A 22,543-nucleotide genomic window follows, 5' to 3' on the forward strand; every position below is an offset into this window, starting at 1 on the left:
AAGAACCTATTGCAATAAAACGGCAATTTCATACTTTAACCCCTATAATATATATGTATCTGCCCGCTGTTCTAAACTCATAAATATATCTAAAAATTTAAAAAAAAAAAAAAATTTTTTTTTTTAATATATCTACTGATAATAAACTATGAAAACTTAGGAAATGAAACTATTTTGACAAATTGTCAACCGTGACCATGGGCCTGTAAATGGCCCGAAATGTCGGTTTGTTTGAAAAAACAAATATACGCGATTTAAATCCGGAACAATAGTTCTATTTCCTATGTGTCACAATCGCGAAAACCTAAGAACTCGCTATGAAAACTTGCTAAAGAAAAAGTTTCATACAGCCAACTGTCTTCTAGCATCACTCCGTATTTGCAGGATTTTTTTAAAATTTTGTATAGTACATTTTTTTGTTTATTCCTTAGTCTTTTATTATTTCTGATGATTGTTTGAGACTCGTATAATAACTCAAACTCGTCCGGCAATCCCTGACTTCCAAGCCACCGTAATAATATATTTTATTTGCACAACGGCTACATTATTTGAAAAAAGAACTACGAAAAGTGTATACAAAACTATGCTTTTAAAGTGACTTCGGGTTTTTCTCTTGCTCTACCAAAGATTACACGTCTCCAATTACGTGACTTCGTGATTAATACTATCGCCATACAGCGTTCATCGCATTCGTTTTTAAATCTGGTACTATAATACATAGTATAGTCATATCAGCGAGAGCTGGGAATTGTATACGTAGTGGTATTTGTGCGTTTACAGAAGAATTTGTGGTTGTATTTGTGGCTTTTATGCGAATGGCGTATCACTACATATGCAATTCCGAACTCTCGCTAATATCTAATATTATGGTGGTTATTCTCTGTTGGGTGTTTGATGAACTTGGAAAAATATTTGATGTACAGGCAAAACATGCAAACGCTGACAAATATGACCGGCTGCACATGGAGACAAATATGGAGTTAAAATAATGGCCATAGTGTAAACGGTTTACCTGCGTATTTGCCTATTTGGTTCCTTTGATGCGTGTCGAGAACCCGGCCAGCGCGCGGTAAAGCGAGTTTGGTGTTTTCTGTCTTGGTCGAATAGGCAAACAAGGCAAATATTTCGTCACACATGCCATCTACACATGGCGATTGTTTGCCAAATATATCAAATACGCATCTACAAATAGTCATGTGAAGTGCCACAATTAGAAAACACACTCATTTTAAAATATTTGGTTTTTAAAAGTTTGTCATATTCTTTTTAAAAGTTCTGACAATTTGTATACTCTACTCGTTATAATATGCAAACGTTTCACAATATATTTTTCTATAATGTCTTTTGCATTGCGTTTGCTAGAAATAGTAAGCTACATATATACGGTTACGTCGTTACACTTTTCGTGCTCCCATAAATAACAAATCAATATACAAAGTCGTAAGAGAATTATGCATCCTGTGTAGTATTAATTGTAGCCCTCTCAATTGATTTAGTTGCGGTCGTGTAAGTCTCTGTTTCAGGTCAAATGGATTCATCTTGTGAATTATAGACTTTGAATAATGTTTCGGTGAATGAATGTTTCGTTTAAATAGACATATTGACACGTAAATATTTTGTTTACGTATTTGTATTTACAAGACTACTAGCCACGCACAAAATTATTAGTCGCAAATGAATTGATTTTTTCGGGTCTAAATTACCAGCTGTGATCATCGGACCAGGGTTCCTGTCTACTCTCGTTTTCCGTCCGACATGCGTCCGAAACAATTACTTTCAAATAAGTAATTCGACCAAATTAAAGAAAACAATGTCAAGTATGAACTTTCATTCGCATCGTGCGTCTTTTAATGTGGTTAAAGGACCCGAAACTTTGGTTTGTTTGAAAAATAAATAATTAGACGCGATTTAGATTCGAAAAAATAGTTTCATTGTATGTACAAGTTGGTACTAAGTTAGTGAATAAAATATTATTTTATCTGTATGTATTATTAGGTTGTATTTTGGTTTTGTTTACGAGCAAAATGTTGTTCCCTTTAGGGTTAAATTCACGATTCGGTAGAATCCGAAAGCACTGTAGAGGTACTAACACTTATAACGGCCTCAGCAGCTTCTCGCGCTCATGACATGACAACTTCTTTTTTTTAAGTCTTTCTTTTCTAATTATGATTTCATTAGACTTTTTGTTCTGAACGTCTTGCCTAAATTGTTTTGCTTCGAAGTAGGTATAGTTTTATCAAAATTATGGCGTGCTATGTTTTTTTGGTTACAATACCAAGAAATACACTACTTTAACTATAAACGCAGCGTTCTTCAAAAGTATTTCTGTGCTTTATATGTCAATAATATTACTTATAGAGCAATTCTCTGTTTCTCTGTAAGTCAAAATATACTTTCTTGTCTAATATGACTTTTATTTATTATTGCAGATCGCCAAAGCTTCAACTCGTCGGGAGGATCGTTGCCGCCGACAGAAGACGAAGAGCGCGAAGACGCTGAGCCACGTTGTTCATTCTGTGACGCGCCATTCCCTAATATTGACATGTAAGTATCAATTCAAATAGATTTGTTAGATATAATGAATAATAAAAATATGTACTTTAAAAGCACTTGTAAAAGAATTAACACTAGAAGAAAGAGCTGCTGTATACTTACGTTTCAAATGATTTAAAATAATGAGGTAGGCTTATAATGAAAATATTCGCGTAACGAATAAAAATAATTTGTAGGTATAAAACACGCTAAAAACAAATTATAAAATACATTATTTATTATTATTATTATCAAATTACAGAAGTAAATTTACTTAATGTCACCTTACGAAACGTAACGACGCATTAATATCTCGTGCCATTAATTACAAATTGAATCTTAAACTGATAGGTATAATCTTACATCTACAAATATATAACACATTACCATGTTATCTATACAGATGAATAAGTTCGAAACTCATAAATTTAAATGTAAATGATATGAGGGCTGTGCAATAGTTAACAGTACATATAACTTGGTTTCACAGTAAGAACATGTTTCTAGTATTGAATTCAAATCAGTCATTCGGGTGTTATCGGAGAGATCCGAGTTGCAGCGATTCATTTCAAACGTCTTCGGAACCATTAGCCTCTAACCATTAATATTATTTGGTCGGTAGAACAAGTCCAGAGCGGTTAGGGTAGGTCTACAATGTACACGCAATTTATACTGAAGATATCTTCAGTATAAATTGCTCTAAGGAAAACATTTTTTGTTATTATTGAAATAACGTACTGTAATGTAGTGATTGATATATTTACGTGCTTTACTTGTCTTGTAATATAAAGAAAAACAACTCTAAAAATATTACATGATCTTCCTTTCATGAATTTGCTTTTAAAATGTTTGCAGTTATAATTAATTTATGCGAACTGTGGTGTTAAGTACTTCCTTTTTATAGTATTTACAATTATTTTCAAATTTTTAATACCGTTTGGTTTTAAAGATAGGAATTAGGAATGTGTTAAGGTGGAATTTTGTGCATTATTGATAAAATCGGACAGCACAGCCTATTTTTCTCTATAGTCAATGAAGATTATAGTAAGTTCTAAGCCTTAAGAAATAGTCACCGCTAGAGATGTGCCCGTTTGATAAGTCGCTCGATGATTTGTTGCGGGGCGGAACGGCACGCGATGTCACATCTGTTATGTTCTTGAGAACGCTCCAGTTTCAAACGTCGTTGTCGATTTTCAAAAAGGAGAAGGCAACGGTCATTATTGTTTATGGATGGAATAAATTCTAAAAATACTGTTCTTTTAAAGTCTTTTAAACTGCACAAAGGAAAATGTTGAATCTAGAAGAAAGAACATGATATTCAGTGACAGAGGCAAACACTGCGTTCCGGTTTTGTGCTTGTGAATTTACAGACACTTGAGACTTGTCAATTTATGCCTCGCGGTAACGCAGTGTCAGTGCCCCTCAGATCTTCGCGTTTTAAATCTCTGGGTGGTACTGCAACTGTTATGGAAAGGCGTATCGCTTACCACCAGATTCACGACTTGTTCATCCCGTCTCATAATAAAGTCACCTGCGTCAAACTACAAAGGTTATTGATTCTTTATACCAATCTATTAACAATCTAGTAGATCTTTGATCGTAGTATCTCTGAAAACTTTACAAACTCATTTCTTTACAAATACACCCGGTTCATTGGTAGTTCAACATAAAAAAGCTGAATACCCGATAAAATCACAACAACAATAAACTAAGCGGCTCATCACGAATAGAAAAACGTATCATGAATTTATTATCTGTGTGACAGCCGGCTCATAATGGCGTGTGTCATCATATTCTATCGTCGGACTCTTCAATAATGCACACATCGAGATTATCGACATGCACCATTTTATCCTGTTATCGTGCCATCACTATTGTTTTGTAGCAGCTAGGTGTGATCGATTTGCAATTACTATTTTGCTTTTCATTTTTGTACTTGGTTTTTATTTGTTAGTAGACTTTTGAACAAACAGCAAACTATTATTTAAACCATTTGTTTATATGCATTTACTAATACTGCGATTGAAAATCCTCATACCAACAGTGGCGATAGTGGCAAATCCTAATTACAACACAAGACTGTGGCATCTCCTTTTGAAATCTTTCCTTAGGCACCTTCGATACTTCTATATTTTTTCAGCTAGTGATGCACGACAATTATTGATGTCTTCTATTATCCTGTCGCGTTCCAAACGTCTATAGAAGTAATGCATCTTGTTACAACATTGTTGTGCTCTCTTATTGGATCTCCCACTTCCACTCTTACTTTATATTACACTTTTATATTCGAAGTTATAGGTGCGATTAAATCTCTAAGAGACAGCATAAAGAATAAACGTAATGTTTTGAAGATAAGTAAAATCATAGTAGCTACAGTCTCTTAGATCTGCTAACTCGTATCTGTCGTCCATATTACATTTTATCAAGCTGTTTACTTTCATTGGTTTACATTGCTTTACATAGCTTTGTAGTTTCGATTCCTTAGAATTTAGAATGTATTATTTCGTAAATACGAATTACACTTTAGAGAAACATAAATATATTTCTCCAAGGTGAACATAAATAAGTTTCTCTAAGGTAGTTAAGGGGCAATTAGTTATTATTATTTTTATGTGTCTCTCAGGATATCTTGTATATAGAAGCCCTTCTAGGACTTATATTACATTCTGTGAGTGATTAACATGCCAGGTATCATTACTATATTACGAATGTTCAATTAACTTTGTTTTTTATTTTATATTAAGTGACGGGACGAACAAGTCGTGCGCCTGATGGTATGCTTAAAGATCTGAAGGGCACTGCCACTGCCCGTGATCCTGAGACATAAGTTGACAAGTCTCATGTGCCTGTAATTTCACCAGCACCCTTATCCTTCAAAACCGGAACACAGTAATGCTGACATTACTGCTTTGGCGGCAGAAATAGGTAAGGTGGCGGTACTTCCCTGGACGAACTCTTTCACACGGAGGTTTACTGCTACTGCTGCTTATGTTGTTATTATAGATAAATTTAATTAGGATTCTGTTCAAACGTACGTGTCTTATTTATTTACCAATCAAGAACTGGTTCTCATAACATTTTTTCTTTGGTCCACGTCACAACTGTCATACCATGAATCGATATCTGATCCATGGGTAGCCGCTTGCGCATTCGCATCGAAATTACAGCCCATTCCTTTCCTCGACCTTTTTGTATGATCATTATGTTTGTTCATCACTGATTTATTATGACCATTTTGCTGTACTGAAAAATGAGCGTTAGTGTACAATATGCATGAAGATCAAATTAAAGTATGCAATTTTAAACTTGAATTTTCTTTTGTTTGATCATATAATTTGTACAATTAATAGAAAATTAGAAAGCACTTTGGTATTTTTTAAAACTGTGTCAATATAATATGTAAATAGTTTCTTGAATATTTTAATTTATGTCCCGTTCCACGGTATTTACTAATACAAACATGAATTATCAAAAACCTCAATAAATTCCCTTAAAATAACATTTTTAAATAATAACGTTTTATAAGGTCTTCACCAATGTAAAAATAAAGCTCACAGCTTTAAATGTGTTTCCAACTTTATTTATAAGATCCAACCCGCTTAATTTATAGTTTTGCGAAGAAACAGTATGCTATTTAGAGTAATATAGTTGTTACAGCTCTAAATTACGGTTTATAAAATTTAAAGGTGTGGCTTTTGCAAAGTGACTTATCATTTCCGTATTGCTAACAATCATCTGTAATCAAGTTAGTTGTATTGTAGGTAATATAAAACTGGTAGCTATTGAGCTTACGACTATCGCCTTTTGAGCGGAACAATAGAAATAAAATACGAAGAAATATAGAGCTCATATAAAAATTCAAAATTTGCCTAGAAAAAACTGCATATCCTAACCCGTGGTATAATAAAGCTACGTGGATAATTTGTCAGGTTAGTTTTCACTACGTAATTTCGTTAGCAATTTTTACCTGATATTTAAATATTCTAAAATATTATCATAATACATAATATTCGAGTGTAGTGTTCTTAAATATTATTTAATATTTTGCGATAATATACTCGAACCTTAAATAAAAGTTGCCATCGAAATTATGTAGAGAAAACTAGCTTGAAAATAACACATGTAATCATACGTCGAAAGCGCTTTTATCAGACCAAAGTAATAAAATAATATAATATACATGGGATAAATCAATAACTCTCATATTAAAATAAAAAAAGGACTAATTTCGTTTGTAGAATCTTTAAACATTTCTCCTGAAAAGTTTTCATTTTGCGGATGTGGCCTTATTTCATCAAGTGTGCGCGATATATTTGTATGTTTTGTTATTTAAATTGTGAGCAGATTCAGATTCACGTAGTAACTATGGTCAAAGAAGACATTTACAATAAAATATATCTGTCAAGTTGTCAAGACGTTAATTCTGCTTTGTCTGTAATTGCGCTGGCTGACACAACACTTATGACACTTATACATCACATCACTTATCTACGATAAATTTGACGTGATATTATAACATCAATACAGCAGCTTTATTCTGCAAGTAACTTCTACGTATTTAACCTTTCTTACAGCTAATCGTAGTAAGAATCGAATCGACATTGGAAATATCCATATTATCTTGTCAGATCGACCGAATCGAGTATTTCTCAACCGATTGTTACAGATCGGCATCTACAGTCGATTATTAAAATGTAAGCACGTTCTTCGGTAGTACGCCATTAGTGTGTTGAGCCTCTAAAATGTTGCTTAGAAGAAATAGAAATTTAAAATTATAAAAGCGATGTAGAGAAAGAGAGACACGAGAAAGAGAATACAAAATTTTGTTGATTGAAATAAAACATTGTTATAATTTACACAAAAGTACAGTACAATGTGCATTATATTATAACTATTTGTATATATTGTAGTCTACGTCTAAACAATTTTTCTTCTATCAATAGATATTGTGGAAAAAATCTATTCACTGTAAAAACTGTGCTACAGTTACTATTAATAACGAAAACAGCGAATAATAATTCGCTGTTTCCGTTATTAAAAGTTTTTAGTAAAAATTGGAAAAAAGAAAAAAGAAAAAGATAATTACGTTTGAAATGTGTACTAAAAAAATAGTCAGAAATGTAGTATATATTTATTCCAATTAAGAACACAAAGGTATAACATACAGTAAAAATTGAAATATAGAACTGCTATTACATGGTACGGATGAAACAAGGTAACCAAGGTGCCAGCTTTTCTAGTCAGACTAAGAATTTATAGCCAGAAAATGTGCTAGAGTCCCCCCGGATACAGTTACGTTTTACGTGTACTTGGTATTTTAAGAAAGATTGTGAAAAATGTATGGAATGTTCTGGCAGCATGTTAGACTTAATAATCGCGTCAGAAGCATGTGTGGGTGGAGCTTAATGGTTGAACTCATAACGAAACTTGTTCATTGGATGTTATCTATCCTCTAACATGTAGATTGCTCTGCGATCGTTTGATCGAGATTTTATGAGATATTACGTTTGTTATTGCTAATATTAGGAACATAGAGTTCAAAGAAATTAAAGACTAGCAAAGCTGGAATCCAGACCCAAAATACTTCCATAGTTTTCTTCATTTGAAATATTTATTACACATAATAGTATTGTAAAATTATGAACGTTCGAGATTTTCCTTTACGTACTCGGCTATATTACATTTTGTACGTACGATTGAGTCATTTGAGAAATTTGTCATGTTTGTATTAATAACATATCAATAAAACTAGTGGACGTTACAATTTAACTGTAATGTAATGGCAGAAGATTTGGTCTCTGCTTCACTAAATAACGAAACTTTCATTTGGTTAATTAAAGTGTCAATTTTTTTAAATAAAAATGTGCCAGTTAATTACATCAATTATCTGAACTTAAATTCGAGAATTGTGTGCATTGTACTCGAGCAACTATATTGACTCTACTCAGGACAAACAGGAAAAAGAACAGAACGATTCGAATCGAAGCCGTGATGTCTGGTGTCTTATGCTAAATTGATGGGGCCGGGTCTGAGGTCGAGTTTGATGCTTAGAAGCTTCAAAAAAAACAAATTCATACACGTTCCCCATTTCTACTATAAACATCTATCTCCTCCACCATTTGTCTAAAAACTAACATGCTAATAATACAATCATCGATAACTGTAGCTCCATTGTCAAAGCGACAGCCGAAATATGGCACACTTTCAATCATTACACAATATACTATTAAGGAGTATACAATCGATCTCTGTTTGGTACATTTACTTAGATGTAGCGCTGTAATACTGATAGTGCTGTAGAGCCCTCAGGGCGTTGGCGTGCGTCGATTAGAAGCTACTAATAGCAGCTTTATGACGGTAGTGAAGTGACACAGTTACTCAAGTACTCAAATAATGTTTTCCACTTTCATGACATTGATTTAAGACAGCATTCTAATCTATATTTAGGCAGCATGTAATATAAGGGTGTCTATCTATAGAATTGTAAATAGAGTAATTTATTACACTAAGGTTACTGTTTTAAAGTATAATGCAATGAAGCAGCTCTTGCAATATGCGCCTTTCATCATTGAAAAACCAAATCTATAGAGTTCAAAATTATTGGTATAGTTCGTAAGTAATAATCCTTGGTAGTAATAATCCATCTCGTCTTTTTTCTCTTAAATCAACCATGCCATTGGTACGACTACGCAATGTATGTACGAGATGTAAGCGACCGAACGATTATCGACGGTAGATTTTAGTTCCAAGATTAATTAAAAGATATGGCCAGGACGGCCGTCCATAAAAGTGAAAACACGTCACTTTATCTCAGAGGTGATTTCATGAAATAAAACGCTGTACATAACCTTACCAAAACTATTGGTGAATCTTAAACCACGTTGAAAAGCGTCAATGTATTTGAAGTTATAGAAAATGTTAGCAAAGTAAATGATAGAACAGGTGTCTATTTAGAAATCGCTGGCGGCGGTAAGGGTTGCGTGTGGTAGACCAGTTACAGTCAAGGGGAATCAGTCAGACCGTTTTTGCTAATGATGACTGTTTTAATGTTTTGTGTCAAGTGGCGGAATATTAAAATTATTACGTCTTCGTTAACTTTATAATCGACAAAATAATTTATAATAAGTCCCTGACTCCAGTCGACTTTGTCATTACAGCCTCTTACATACAAAAATTTTAAATTTGTCTTTTAGGCCATGGGAGTGAGGAAAAACTTAAATAGGTACCCAAAATAATAAAACTTTTAGATGTTTTTTTTTTAGATGTAATAAAGACGTACAAAATTTGTTACTATAACATTCTGTTGGTTTAATTTAAGCTATACTCGAAATAGATTTAATCTTTACGATTTCTACGTAAATAAACCCACATGTCGTACAAAACTTGATTGAGTTGTAGTCAATGATTTCTAGCGTAGGCGATCTAGAATCTAGGTGGTTTATTTCAAGCCTGCGCTGACATCTCAACGTAAGGCCACTCCAATTCGTTAGCGTAATCTTCACACATTCTAATGGCTTATCAGTTATGATTTGAATAGTTAATGAAGATTTAGATGCTTATTTTATTAAAGGAACATGTAAAGGATTATCTTATGATATTAATTGGAAAGGAATTTCAATTGGTTTCTGTCAAATGCTGATATAGTTGTTTATTTTTGTGTCTGCTTATTAAAATGTAAATATATTATGCAAACCAAAATTATAGTTTTATACTAGGCTTATGATCTTAATATTGTATTCGGATAACACATACTTACATGCCATACTTAAAATGGCTCGAAGTACTTCCTTTGACGCTATTCGATCGTGAAGGACAAAATAACTTGTTTTAACGAAATGTATTTTTTCCTTTCAGTCTCGACCGCCATCAGATTCAAGCACACGGGCAACCAGCATCGGCATTTCACTGCGAGCTCTGTAACCGCACCTACAGCTCCCGCGCACTTTTGCTGCGTCACCGTGCGCTCGCACATACCGACATCAGGAAGTACCCCTGCGAGAACTGCCCTAAGGTATGCATTAATTTTGTTTTGTTATATTTCAATTCATTCTTCGAACAATTCTAATTACTACATATGTCGGTGGTCACTCTACTGATAACATATGTATAGAATAATATATGTTTGTATAGAATAACATTAATAAAATAAAGCTAATAAAATTTAAAAAAGCTTTTTATAAAACTTTTACTACAAATAGTATGTACATAAAGTATTTTCGACATAGTTCGCGGTCTTCAGTAGATTACCTTCGAGTATGTTATTTCACCCGTACCCGAAACCTGATATTTTCAGGTATTTACCGATCCTTCCAACCTTCAGCGCCACATCCGCGCGCAGCACGTCGGCGCGCGCAGCCACGCGTGTCCCGAGTGTGGGAAGACCTTCGCCACCTCTTCTGGCCTCAAGCAGCACACTCACATCCACTCCAGTGTCAAACCCTTCCAGTGCAAGGTCTGCTTTAAGGTGAGCATTTGCATTAATATCTCTAACCAACAACTCGTATATCTTTTTGTCTCTTTAAAAATATCCTGTTGTAATTCTATTTTTAACATACTATTTTGTTTTTCCAGGCCTATACCCAGTTCTCAAATTTGTGCCGCCATAAGCGAATGCACGTTGCTTGCCGTGCACTGGTCGAATGCCAGAAATGCGGCCAGTCTTTCACATCATACGCATCTTTAACTAAACATAAAAGATTCTGTGACACTGCTACTGCTGCTAACGTTAACTTGCGAGGACCGCTTACCCAAGGAATTCCTCAGATTCCATCCCTGCCAAACGTCGGGATGAATACTCCTAACAACGCAAATCCATTTTCTATGTATAGGGGCGCAGCCCTTCCACATCCATACAGTGCATTTGCCCATCACTACCCAGCACTATTGTCTGCTGCTGCAGCAGCATGCCCTCCAGATTTTTTAAATCCTTTTGGATTAATTAACGTACCAGGAGCAAATGTGCTAGCCTCAATGGAACATAAGATTGCATTGTCTAATGCTAACATGGCAAAACAAGAAGGACGCATGTCAGTGAAAAGCGTGGACAGCTCGACTTCGCTTGATGATGGAAAGAAAAAAGAAATGGATTTGGATGATAACAAACGCGATAACGATTCAGATAGGACTTCGCCAAAATCTCAGAGCATGTACGCAAAGTCACCACCGTCTGTTGAAGAGCTTTCACAACCACGACCGTTGCCTGTTATGCCTATGACCACACCTATCGTTCCATTCAACTTTTCACGAGACGAGATGAAACGAAAATCTCCATTTAGTTTCTCGTTAAAACATACCAACAATGACATGGAAGGAGACAAATTAGCGTCACCGATTCCAAAAGATTTATCCAAAAGTGTAAAAGAGGATGAGAAAAATTCCGAGTACTCTGATGTTGAAGAAGAACAGAAGAAAGATAACGTTGATCAGCCACTCGATTTGTCTGTTTCACGAAAACAAAGCGATAAAGAATCTGAAGCAGACAATGATGATCGTTCCCTTCGTAACTTATCAATCAAGTCTTATTCACCACCTGAAAGTCCAGTAGATCGCCAAAGCAAAACCCCGGAGAATGAGACCACAGATGTCGATGTAGAAGAGGTGGAGACTAAACGAGAAGACTATCCACCCAGGCTGACATGGGAGGGCGTCAGGGTGTTTACCACACCTGTTATTCCTCAACACAACAATAGCTTGAACGAGGCTATGTACCGGCCAAGATTTCCGTCCTTCAATTTAGCGTCTGAGAGTATTTTGAACACTTCTCATTCGCCATACGTTCCGAGCCCGTTCAATTTTTTATCCCCTCTTCTCGGCACAGACGGCCCGGACAGACAACAGCAATACGCAAAATTTCGTGAACTGAGCACCGGTCCTGGGAAACTCCGTGACCGTTACGCATGCAGATATTGCGGGAAAACATTCCCTCGAAGCGCGAATTTGACGCGCCATCTCCGAACCCATACTGGAGAACAACCTTACAAATGTAAGTACTGTGAACGTTCCTTTTCTATTTCATCCAACTTGCAACGACATGTCAGAAACATACATAACAAGGAAAGACCATTTCGGTGTCCGTTGTGTGACAGGTGTTTCGGACAGCAAACAAATCTCGACCGCCACTTGAAAAAGCATGAGTCGGAGGGTGGAGACTCTCCGAGTTCAGCCGAGATGGAACGTGATGAGACTTATTGCGACGAAATAAGGTCGTTTATGGGACGGGTAACGTGTTCACCTGGTGCACGAACTTCTCCAGCGACTTCTCCGCACGCACCTCCGTCACACCCGCCGCTTCGTCCTTCGGCACTTGCTATATCCACATAGCCGCCGGTGTACCCGCTGCCGCCTCCGCCACCGTTGTGGCCACATCCTTTCGTGTAGAGATGTGATGACTGTTCAAGTGTTCACTTGTAACGATATTTTATTCTGAATATTGTTTACAAGAACAGTTTCGAACTGAGTGCGTATGTTCGAGTAGGTACGTATTTATGACGTCTCTTTTAGCGCACCTAAGAGCAATATAGTAATGGATAGTCTTAGTTGAAGATTTTCATGATTATTATATCGCATTAAAATTTTGCTAGTGAAATACGTGCATATTTAAAAGTTACATGACAAACACTTTATATCATAAGTATAGGTATCATAAGGGCATTAGTACATAGATTTATTTCAATATTTGTTCCTAGTTTAAACTTTGTGATCTAAGATTGACAACGTATTTCTTCACTGTACATAATTGTTCCACATTACCTTTAACGAATTGTATAAAATCTATCTGTAAGTGTTTGTTTGCACTAAGGACTTAGTAATAAGCAAAACAAAACATTTTATTTATTTGAAATTACAGAAACATAAATGAATTGGCGACGAGGCGTAATTAATTTTTGTTTAGTCAAAAACCTACCAAAGTTTCCTTTATATTAGACAGTATAGGATTCAGTTGAAATATAGTATATTGAAATTAATTAATATAAAATTATTGGCACAATATTATATGAAATCTATTGTTACTTTTAACTATTACGTAGCTACGTTTAGGGAGGAATATCATTTAAAATATTTTTTGTTAAATTTGTTATTGTCACGGTTGTTGTAAATAAATTTGAAACCACAAGCATATCATGCGTTTAGATGAAAAAGCTCAAGGTGTTTAGATATTGTAATAGAAAAATCAAATAAAAATGTAGAATAGTTATTGTAATATAATTAAATTTTGCCGAGTAGGTTAAATTCTACATCTTCTAACTATGGTGTCGATTCTGGTGGTCAAATTTCTCATTCTTAATCAATTTGATAGATATAAATGCATATCGTATCATTTTCGTAATCTATTAATATGAAAGAGACAGTATTCTTTTAAATCTATTAAATTAGTTAAAAATTAGTAATTTGTGTAACAAAACTGACATCGATTTCAATTTACGCATGATTGTAAGATATATTTTTTTTAATTTTTCATCGCTTACATTGCATAGGTAGGTACTGTATTATTACAGTACACACATAACTAATTGACCGTGAACTTGACTTATTAACAGCAGGAGTGAAACACCTGTGGCAGTATAGGTCAGTTTTGTTAAACAGGACTTCGGAAAGTTATCTATATTTGAAACTAACAGTACCTGTCTGCGTTACACATTTCTTTCCCGGCCTCTCACATAGGTGCAGGCGGCCAAAACGTTTTGCCCTGACTACATCTAAACTCAAGATTATAATACCGCAACGTTAATTCTTCTAATTTTTTTAATAGTATCGCTATGCAATACGATTTAAAGTGATTCGGTCATTTCATTGGCACTAGATAATAAACCTTAAGAATTTAGTAACACTTCTGAAGTTCGTCTACTGTTAAGACACTTGTACCTTGTACCTACTTAATTTAATTTCATGTTCAATTAATGAAATATCAATATTGTAATGCATTGAGAAATAAAAACAGTACAATATACTGCGTTGTTTTACTTCTGTATTTTTTAAGATGTTGAAATAAGTTAAAACGTGAAATTTGAGGCTTTACTTTCTGTAAAATGTATTTATGTTCTACAATTTAACATGAAAACGAACACACTAAATTTATGATCCTGTCTATTTTATTAAGCCAAGGAAAAGCGTTTCATAATTGATTATTGTACGAATGAATTGTACGTATTTTAACATGTAACATTTTTAGCATCGAATACTAAGTAAAACAATATTATAAAAAAATTACAAATTACTGGATATAAATAAATAAATTAATAACAAAGAGTGACTAACGACCTCTCTTACTCTTGAAGTTTGTTGAAAACTTCTTCGCTTTATTTTAATAATGAATCTCTGTGATCTTGTATTCCGAAACAATTTTTCTGCTTGAGCCAAAGTATAACATAAAAGTCAGATAGTACTATAGTGATTTGTAAATGGACTTATAAAGAACACTGTTATTCTTATATATTGTATAATGGTGACCTAATAATCTCAGTACAGTAACAATAACGCATACACGCTCATAGCCTCGCACTACGGAAACCCTGTATCGCGGGTGCTATGGACTCACACATAGACAATCCCAAATTACACTCAAACTTACGAGAGAGAATTAATGTAGGTCATACAAATATTTCTCCCGGCCCGGGAATCGAACCCGGGACCTCTGCGTGGCAGTGACAGCATGGTAACCGTTCGGGCTCGGAGGTAGTTAGCAGTAGAGCTCCTTATGAAAAAGGAAATATGTATTTCTTCTGCCAAGCAGTAGTATGAGTATTAATGCGTTTTAGTTTTGAAGAGTAAGGGTGCTGGGGAAATTACAGTGACATGGGACTTTTCAACTTATATCTCACGGTGACAGGCGCAGTGGCAGGGTCTCTCAGATCTTTGCGATTTAAAGCTCTACAACTACAATTTTTATGGACAGGTGTGTCGCTTACCAGGCGCACTTGGTATCACAAAAAAAATACTATGGATAAGATAAGAAGAAGATTATAGGGAAGCTACAGTAGCTCAGTATGATACCGTAGGGTGCCTTGAAGGTTGTTACTAACTAAACTAAATAAAAGCGTTAAAATTTTAGCAGTGCCTATATTAAGAGAGCAAAATGATACTTAAAGGTCTCTAAATAAGTTGCAAAACAGGTCAGTTCTTGGTCTGTAATCATCGAATGAGAGTACTTAATGACACGAGATACCATTGAAATTATCCTTGATCCGAAATTATGCCAAACGCAAGCAATCGATCTTCGAATTAAAAATTCACATTTAAAAGTCAAAATTTCCGAAAGGCACAAATCACCTCTTATCAAGTTTTACGAAATTTTTAAGTAAAATGTGAATGTTGTTATGTATATTATGTTTGTTTGTCAATCAAACCACCACTATAATTTTTTGGGCTATAATTTTCAACTTCTGAATATAGAGATCGTTTAGCGAAACGCAATATTGCAATCTTTTTATTAATTTTTAATAAAAAAGATTTAATGTACATAAAACCTTCCGATGTTTATCAAATTCTAAATTACAATACTTGTGCGTTTGGCGTCTATTTAAGACATTTTTCTGTAATTTATAGTTTTCCTGTGCCTGGCTTGTCAGTTCCTATTTTTATATTTTTTTTAATTGTGTAACTCTTGTTGAATACACTCCGTAATTACATTTTGTCAGGTTTTTCAATCCTTGTTAGTACCCCATGTATATCCATTCAATACTACATAGTTTGGTCTTTTGTTACAATTTGAACATGCTAAGCTCTGAAAGACATTAACTCAACATTAGCTTTAGAGTGGTTATACAAGGCGCGCGACTGCGTCGATACAAACGCGCGATTGCATCGATGCAATCGCCTATAAATCACAAGTGTAGCGATGCAATCGCGCGCTTGTATCGATGCAGTGACGCGCTTGCATCGCTACTGCATCGCCGCTAAAAGCCGCCGTGTGTAACCGCTCTTAGAATAACATACATCCACTACACACTATTTCAAAATAAGTATTAATTATAAACGTCATGATTGGACCTATATCTAATCTGAAATATAGTGGTGCATGAAAGGAGCCTACCCGCTCGGCGTACTGTTCAGTCATAGGGCTTTCGACTTGTAGTGTATGCCATCGATAAAACATAAAAAAAGAAAAATCTGAATTTTGTTACTACAAATCTCATGGCATCAGGAGAAGATACAGAGTATAGGATTTACGTTACTACTCTGTTTTTTACTGCGTAAAAGATTTCCTTGAACGTGGACATACTTTCTTGTCTTAGCGACTTAAAGAGGATTTTTGCATCGAATGCCAAAAGGAACAATCTACCTCATAACGCCGTTCGGTAAGCTATACTTATATATATTTTATTCTTGTGGAGGGGTTCGTCCAGGCAAGTCGTGCCACCTTACCTATTTCTGTAACACATATAAGCATTACTGCGTGTACTGGTGAAGTTACAGGCACATGGACCTTGTCAAGTATCTCACAGGATGACGAGTGCAGTGACAATGCCACTCAGATCTTTGTGATTTAAAACTCTATTCATCCCGTCACTTGGTTTCGTAAAAAACCTGAGAGTTTCACTTACTGATCGCAGTGCGTAAACAAAGTCGAAGGCGTAAACTTAGTAAGAGTTACAAATCGTGACCTTTAGTGAGATTTCGATCAGGTGGCAAGAAGTAAAGTGGTTGCTTATTAAGTAATTATGAGTTCCGTTTCGGTAAACGGTTTCGATCTGATACAGATTTTGACGTTTCAATGAATATTAATAATTTTATAAATACCTTCCGCTTACAAAAACGGCTCGAGAGTGATATAAAAAGCTTAACGCTTTTATTTGGTCTTTGGACTCTTTGTCACTATGTGTCATAAACTTTCCAAAAGATAAGCAACGACTTCAAAGACGGTATCTTACTGTGAGTATTGTAGCTTCCCTATAATAGCTAACGCACTTACCAAATTTGACCATATGACATGTTCTCCTTTCATCTTCAGCATCGTCTGGCACATATATGCATATGTACTATCAATTAAACATAAGATTATAGATATCCTTAACGGAATGCCACGACGTAAAGTTACAGGCTACTTGCGACCAATCGCTCCCAGCGTACTTCACCAAGTTACATAAAACATTAATGAAAATGGAAAAATACAAAGGGTTTATTGATAACAGGATTTCCGCTTTTGAACCCTAAAGGCTGTTATGTTATATAAGCGAGCGGCGTTATCAGTGAAAGCAAGGACGCAACAAGGACGCGATAAGGCAATTACTCTTATTACCGTTCGCTGCGCAGGCGCACACTGCCCTATAATCAAACTAGCCTAATTATTACTAGTAAGCTTACTTCTTACTGAAAGGTATAGTTTTTGACATGCAATTGACGTAGGATGCAATTTTCAACAAATACTTTTGACACAATGTAGGTGTTGTATGAGTGTTATAACGTAGTGTAATGTAGTATTATAACGTAATGCGTAACTATAGAGCAGTAGAGTAACAGTGAGTAGATCGAGTATGGTTTCTGCTACTTCACTAATAGAGATGGGGACGGAAGTTGCAGTGTGAAATATGTAATAACGACTGAGATAGAGAAGAGAAGGTTCGCGAACGATTGTCCTATGGAAAGAATGTATATAGGCACAAATTCATAAGAATGTGGAACGGCCGATCCTAGTGTATATGTCTTCACGAATGTTTTTGGATTCTGATAAATAAGACCAGATATTATGTTTATAATAGATTTATTGTTTTTCAAAGTATATGCCCTTGCTATTCACACACTTTTGCATTCGTTAGAACCATTGTGAAAAACACTGGGACCAGTTTTGAACGGCTTCGTGGAACGCATTGCCAGCCACTTCTGGGTTTGTAAATCGTAAACCTCTAAGTTTATCTTTGATTTTTGGAAATAAAAAGAAGTCGCTGACTGGAGCTGACGACCCATCAGCCGTAAAGCCTAGACCTTGCACCATAGGTCTAGTCTTTACGGCTGATGGGTCGTCAGCTCCACATATGACGCCTTTCGTTACCTTAGGGGAATGTGCAGAGGCGTAGTTGTGGTGAAGGACGATATCGCTTCGAGGACGTTTTGCGCGAACTTTTTCTACCACTCGGGACAAGCAGGTGTTTACACACCAACCTGCAGCCATTAGCCTTAGGCCTTCAAACGCTGCAGTAGGGTAATATCCTGATTTGCCGCAGGAAGAAGCAACCATTTTCTTACCAGTGCTCCGACTTTCCTTAACTTAAGTCGGCAAATCTTCAAAAGGAAATTCCCATACTGCAGACTGCGAATTTTTTCTTTCCAGTTCATAGCAGTACACCCAGGTTTCGTCACTTGTCACAATATTATATACAGCTAATGATTGTCCTTCACTAAACTTTTTTATCATTTTACGGTGCCATTCTATACGCAGTCGTTTCTGGTAGTCTGTTAAATTGTGCGTAAAGCTTATATCCATCGAGTGTAAAATTTCCGAACCTTCAGCTGCACATGTAATATCTTTTGCACCTGGCTCATGCCAATGCCTAATACAGTACGAATTTGCAGAAAAGCATTTTTTGTCAGTTTTAATTAGTTGTCCTTCACGTACATCGTCATGGAGATAATCACGTCCACTCTAAATTCACTGAACTACGAATAGACAAAGTTACGACATTGGGCTTCATCACCAAAGGCCAATTGAAGCCTCTGACAGCTCTCTTGTCACATCCAAAATCGTAGAAAATCATGGAACGAAAATTTTCACGACTGATATTCATTGTAATAGCAACTCACAGTTTTCAAAACGACACCACAATGAGAAAACTAATGCCATTCTCATGAAGTAAATAGTAACCTACTCACAGTGAGTTTCTTTTTCAAATTTCGTGTATGTTTTTTTTCAGTTTCTTTTACAAATAGCCAGTTCCAGGCACCTTCATATGGGGTATATGTTATACGTACGTATACGTACCCTTAAAAAGTCAGGTAAAGAGTAACAAGAATAAATGAGCGAGTTTGAAAAGCCTGATGCAAGTGGAAGAAGCCGTTGAGGTGTGTTAGGAACGTACCATTATATATTTGAGCTATAATTTTTAACTTCTGAGTATAGATTTGGTGAAAATACAGGTACATGGGACTTGTCAACTTATGTCCCTGAGATATGATGGACGCAGTGGCAGTGTCCCTCAGATCTTTGAGATTTAAAGCTCTGAGTGGCACTGGCCCACGACTTGTTCGTTCCGTCACTTAGTATAATAAAAAAAAAATATAGAGATCTTTTAGCGAAACGCGCTGTTACTATTTTTTCTGTTTATAAACTTTCTTAAACTCATACATAGCACGAAAGGTGAATAGTTTCGATTCACTCAAGTGGGACACAGGTGTATGTGTTAATTGTAAGGTGTTGTATGCGACTGCTAGCGACATGTCTAATACTCGTATGGTGTATTGGAACACTTAGAAAGAAAGAAAGAAAGAAAGAAACGTTTGTTCAGCTTAAGAAAATTCAAACAAAACAGAACGGACGAAACAAATTATTATACTATACATATTATACTACAGCGTTACAGCTCGCCTGTTGTAACGCTGGTTTTCAGTTGGAAAAGCTCTTATAACATGAGATAGCACGTAAGTACTAGTGTAGTAAACACTAAAATTATAAAATGCTGCCACGTAGAGGTCCCAGGTTCGATTCCCAGGCCGAGAGAAATAGTAGTATGTAAATGTAGTATGTAATAGTAGTATGGCCTACAATTATTTCTCTCGTGAGTTTGGGTGTAATTTGTGGTTGTCTATGTGTGTTTATGGCACCCGCGACACAGGGTTTCCCTAGTGCGGGGCTATGTTGATATATAAAATGAATAAATAACGCACACACGCGTTATTTATTTATTTATAAAATATAACTTAAATATTAACTAAAAACAAGTAGAAAAATTATAGGAAATGAACCTATTTTTCCGGATTTAAATCGCATATCTGTTTTTTTCAAATAAACCTTTTTGAAAAAACAAATATACGCGATTTAATTACTAACAATAAGAACTATTACACGACTTGAACGTATATAAAATACTACACTTGTCAGGGATTATTACATTAATTGAAAGTGTATGAAATAATGCACTTGTTAGGAATTATTACAAGAATTGAATGTATGAAATACTGCTCTTGTGAGACAACTAGAACTAGAAAAGGCTGCCACTATTGACGCAAGCAATTCTATTAAATATCTCTGGTATATATATTTAAACTCCCAAGATTTTCTCTGTACCATTTATTGAGACGCTAGAAACAAAACCATGTTTACATAATATTGTTTCTAACAAATTTTCTACTTGCTACCCATATTTTAGTCACACATCCACTGCCGTAAACACAATTGCCGATTCGCAACTCTCCCCCTTAGTGGGTGTTGGTGAAATTACAGGTACATGGGACATATCAACTTACGTCTTTGCGATTTAAAGCTCTGAGTGGCGCTGTAACTGCTATGGTCAGACGTGTCCCTTATTACCGGGCATACGTCTTGTCGAATCACTTGGTATCATAAAAAAAGTGATCAACCGTCATATTGCCAATTAAAAAAGTGTTTGGACGATTGTCAAAACAAATATAATAATACGGACAACCGAAATGTTGAACGTTTAGACCTTAAATTTTCGAACGTGTATAAAAAAATCGTTATTTAATATAAAAACAAAACAAAAGTATATTTTAATATATGCATGATAATGTTAATAAATAAATTGAAATACTTATTGTTTTAATAGACTAATAGCTTAGCTAAAAAGATAGTGTACTGATTAAGAATATGCTCTACGTAAGTTAATGCCCCATAATAGTGGCGGATTAAGTGGCCGGCCGAGTTAGGTCTGCGACACGCCTTATTGTCTAGGATAAAGAACACAAGCCCATCGTTAGGAATGCTATTCAGGTAATTAACAATTGAAATGTGAACTGCGTTCTGATTATTCGATGATTTTTCACTGGTAAGGTACCATTTTGAGCTACGTGACATGCGACAGATATCGATAACATAGCGTTGGTGTGTTTTTATGAAAATATTTAGTATTCTATATATATCTGCCGTTTTGGCGCTCAGATAATTGAGTGCGATTTTTAAGTGGAATTTGTTTAAAATACACCTGTAACGAAAAATAAAATAGTGAACACCCTGTGACAGACTATAAATATACTTTCACGTAGCTATCCAATCGACACACGCTAATTAAATACAGAGTGTAAGAAAATGTGCGCCCATGTTTGAGCTGATAACCATAATAGTAATAAGCAGCTTAAATACTCCCGATCGAAATTTATATATAAATATTTATATATTTTTTACTTTATATTCGTATTTAGTAACATTTGTTGCGGCCTCAATTGTATATTAATCTATAAATTTATTCTGTAACTCGGAGGTTGCATGGAAGAGATTGTTAGTAATGGATGAAGATAATCTCAGTATAGAGTACTAAAAAAACCCGACCTTAAAAGTTCGTGGAATTATATCTATTTGCCAAGTTTTGTGAAACCGGTTGCCGGAAAGTGTGCGAAACCGGATTCATTCCCGTCATCCCTAGTTTGCCACCCTTAGAGGTGGAATATTTTTTTAAATTTAAATGGGACTAACATTGAGGTACACGTAATCCACCTCATCAATTTCGCGAACTGATGATAACTGGGATGGTAAGGAAGGTGGTATAATCAACTGCAGAACCTCCGTTGGCAAAGCAGTAATCTTTTTTCTCGGTAACTCTCTAAATGTGTTGATTACAGGATCGGACGATTTAGGAGTATTCTCAAAAGATCTGTATTCGTGGCAATACGTGACCGCTTCCTAGTGTGTCGCTCGCGGAATCTACGGCAATCTTTATTTCTTGCCACCTGGACTTCTTCGAAAAGCTGACCAATAGGAAGAAGGCAAGATTTAATTAGTTCCGTACTGTGTACAAGAATATTATGCACATTAACGGGCATGGTGTACCACGAATACAGATCAAGGTATAATTTTCTTGTTTCAACGCAAAGCTTTTTGAATTCTAAACAATTTATGTCGTATCCCGAT

General features: G+C 35.4%; 1 protein-coding gene across 3 annotated transcripts in view; it reads left to right on the forward strand.

The window, feature by feature from the left end:
* The window catches only part of LOC113231381 (MDS1 and EVI1 complex locus protein-like), a 169,446-nt gene extending 155,772 nt beyond the window's left edge, over positions 1 to 13,674 (forward strand). The window contains exons 6-10 of one of the 3 annotated variants that reach the window (XM_026465678.1): positions 2,430 to 2,544; positions 10,387 to 10,543; positions 10,826 to 10,996; positions 11,104 to 11,446; positions 11,873 to 13,671. In XM_026465678.1, the coding sequence (XP_026321463.1) occupies positions 2,430 to 2,544; positions 10,387 to 10,543; positions 10,826 to 10,996; positions 11,104 to 11,446; positions 11,873 to 12,852 (1,766 nt within the window). In that variant the 3' untranslated portion in view covers positions 12,853 to 13,671. Of the gene's footprint in view, positions 1 to 2,429; positions 2,545 to 10,386; positions 10,544 to 10,825; positions 10,997 to 11,103 lie in introns of all 3 variants that reach the window. The other 2 variants (XM_026465677.1, XM_026465676.1) reach the window with 2 other exon arrangements.
* Positions 13,675 to 22,543: the final 8,869 nt, after the last annotated feature.

The sequence above is a fragment of the Hyposmocoma kahamanoa genome, unplaced genomic scaffold (genome assembly GCF_003589595.1).
Source record: "Hyposmocoma kahamanoa isolate Upper Pololo Valley unplaced genomic scaffold, ASM358959v1 65, whole genome shotgun sequence".
Taxonomy (NCBI): Eukaryota; Metazoa; Arthropoda; class Insecta; order Lepidoptera; family Cosmopterigidae; genus Hyposmocoma; species Hyposmocoma kahamanoa.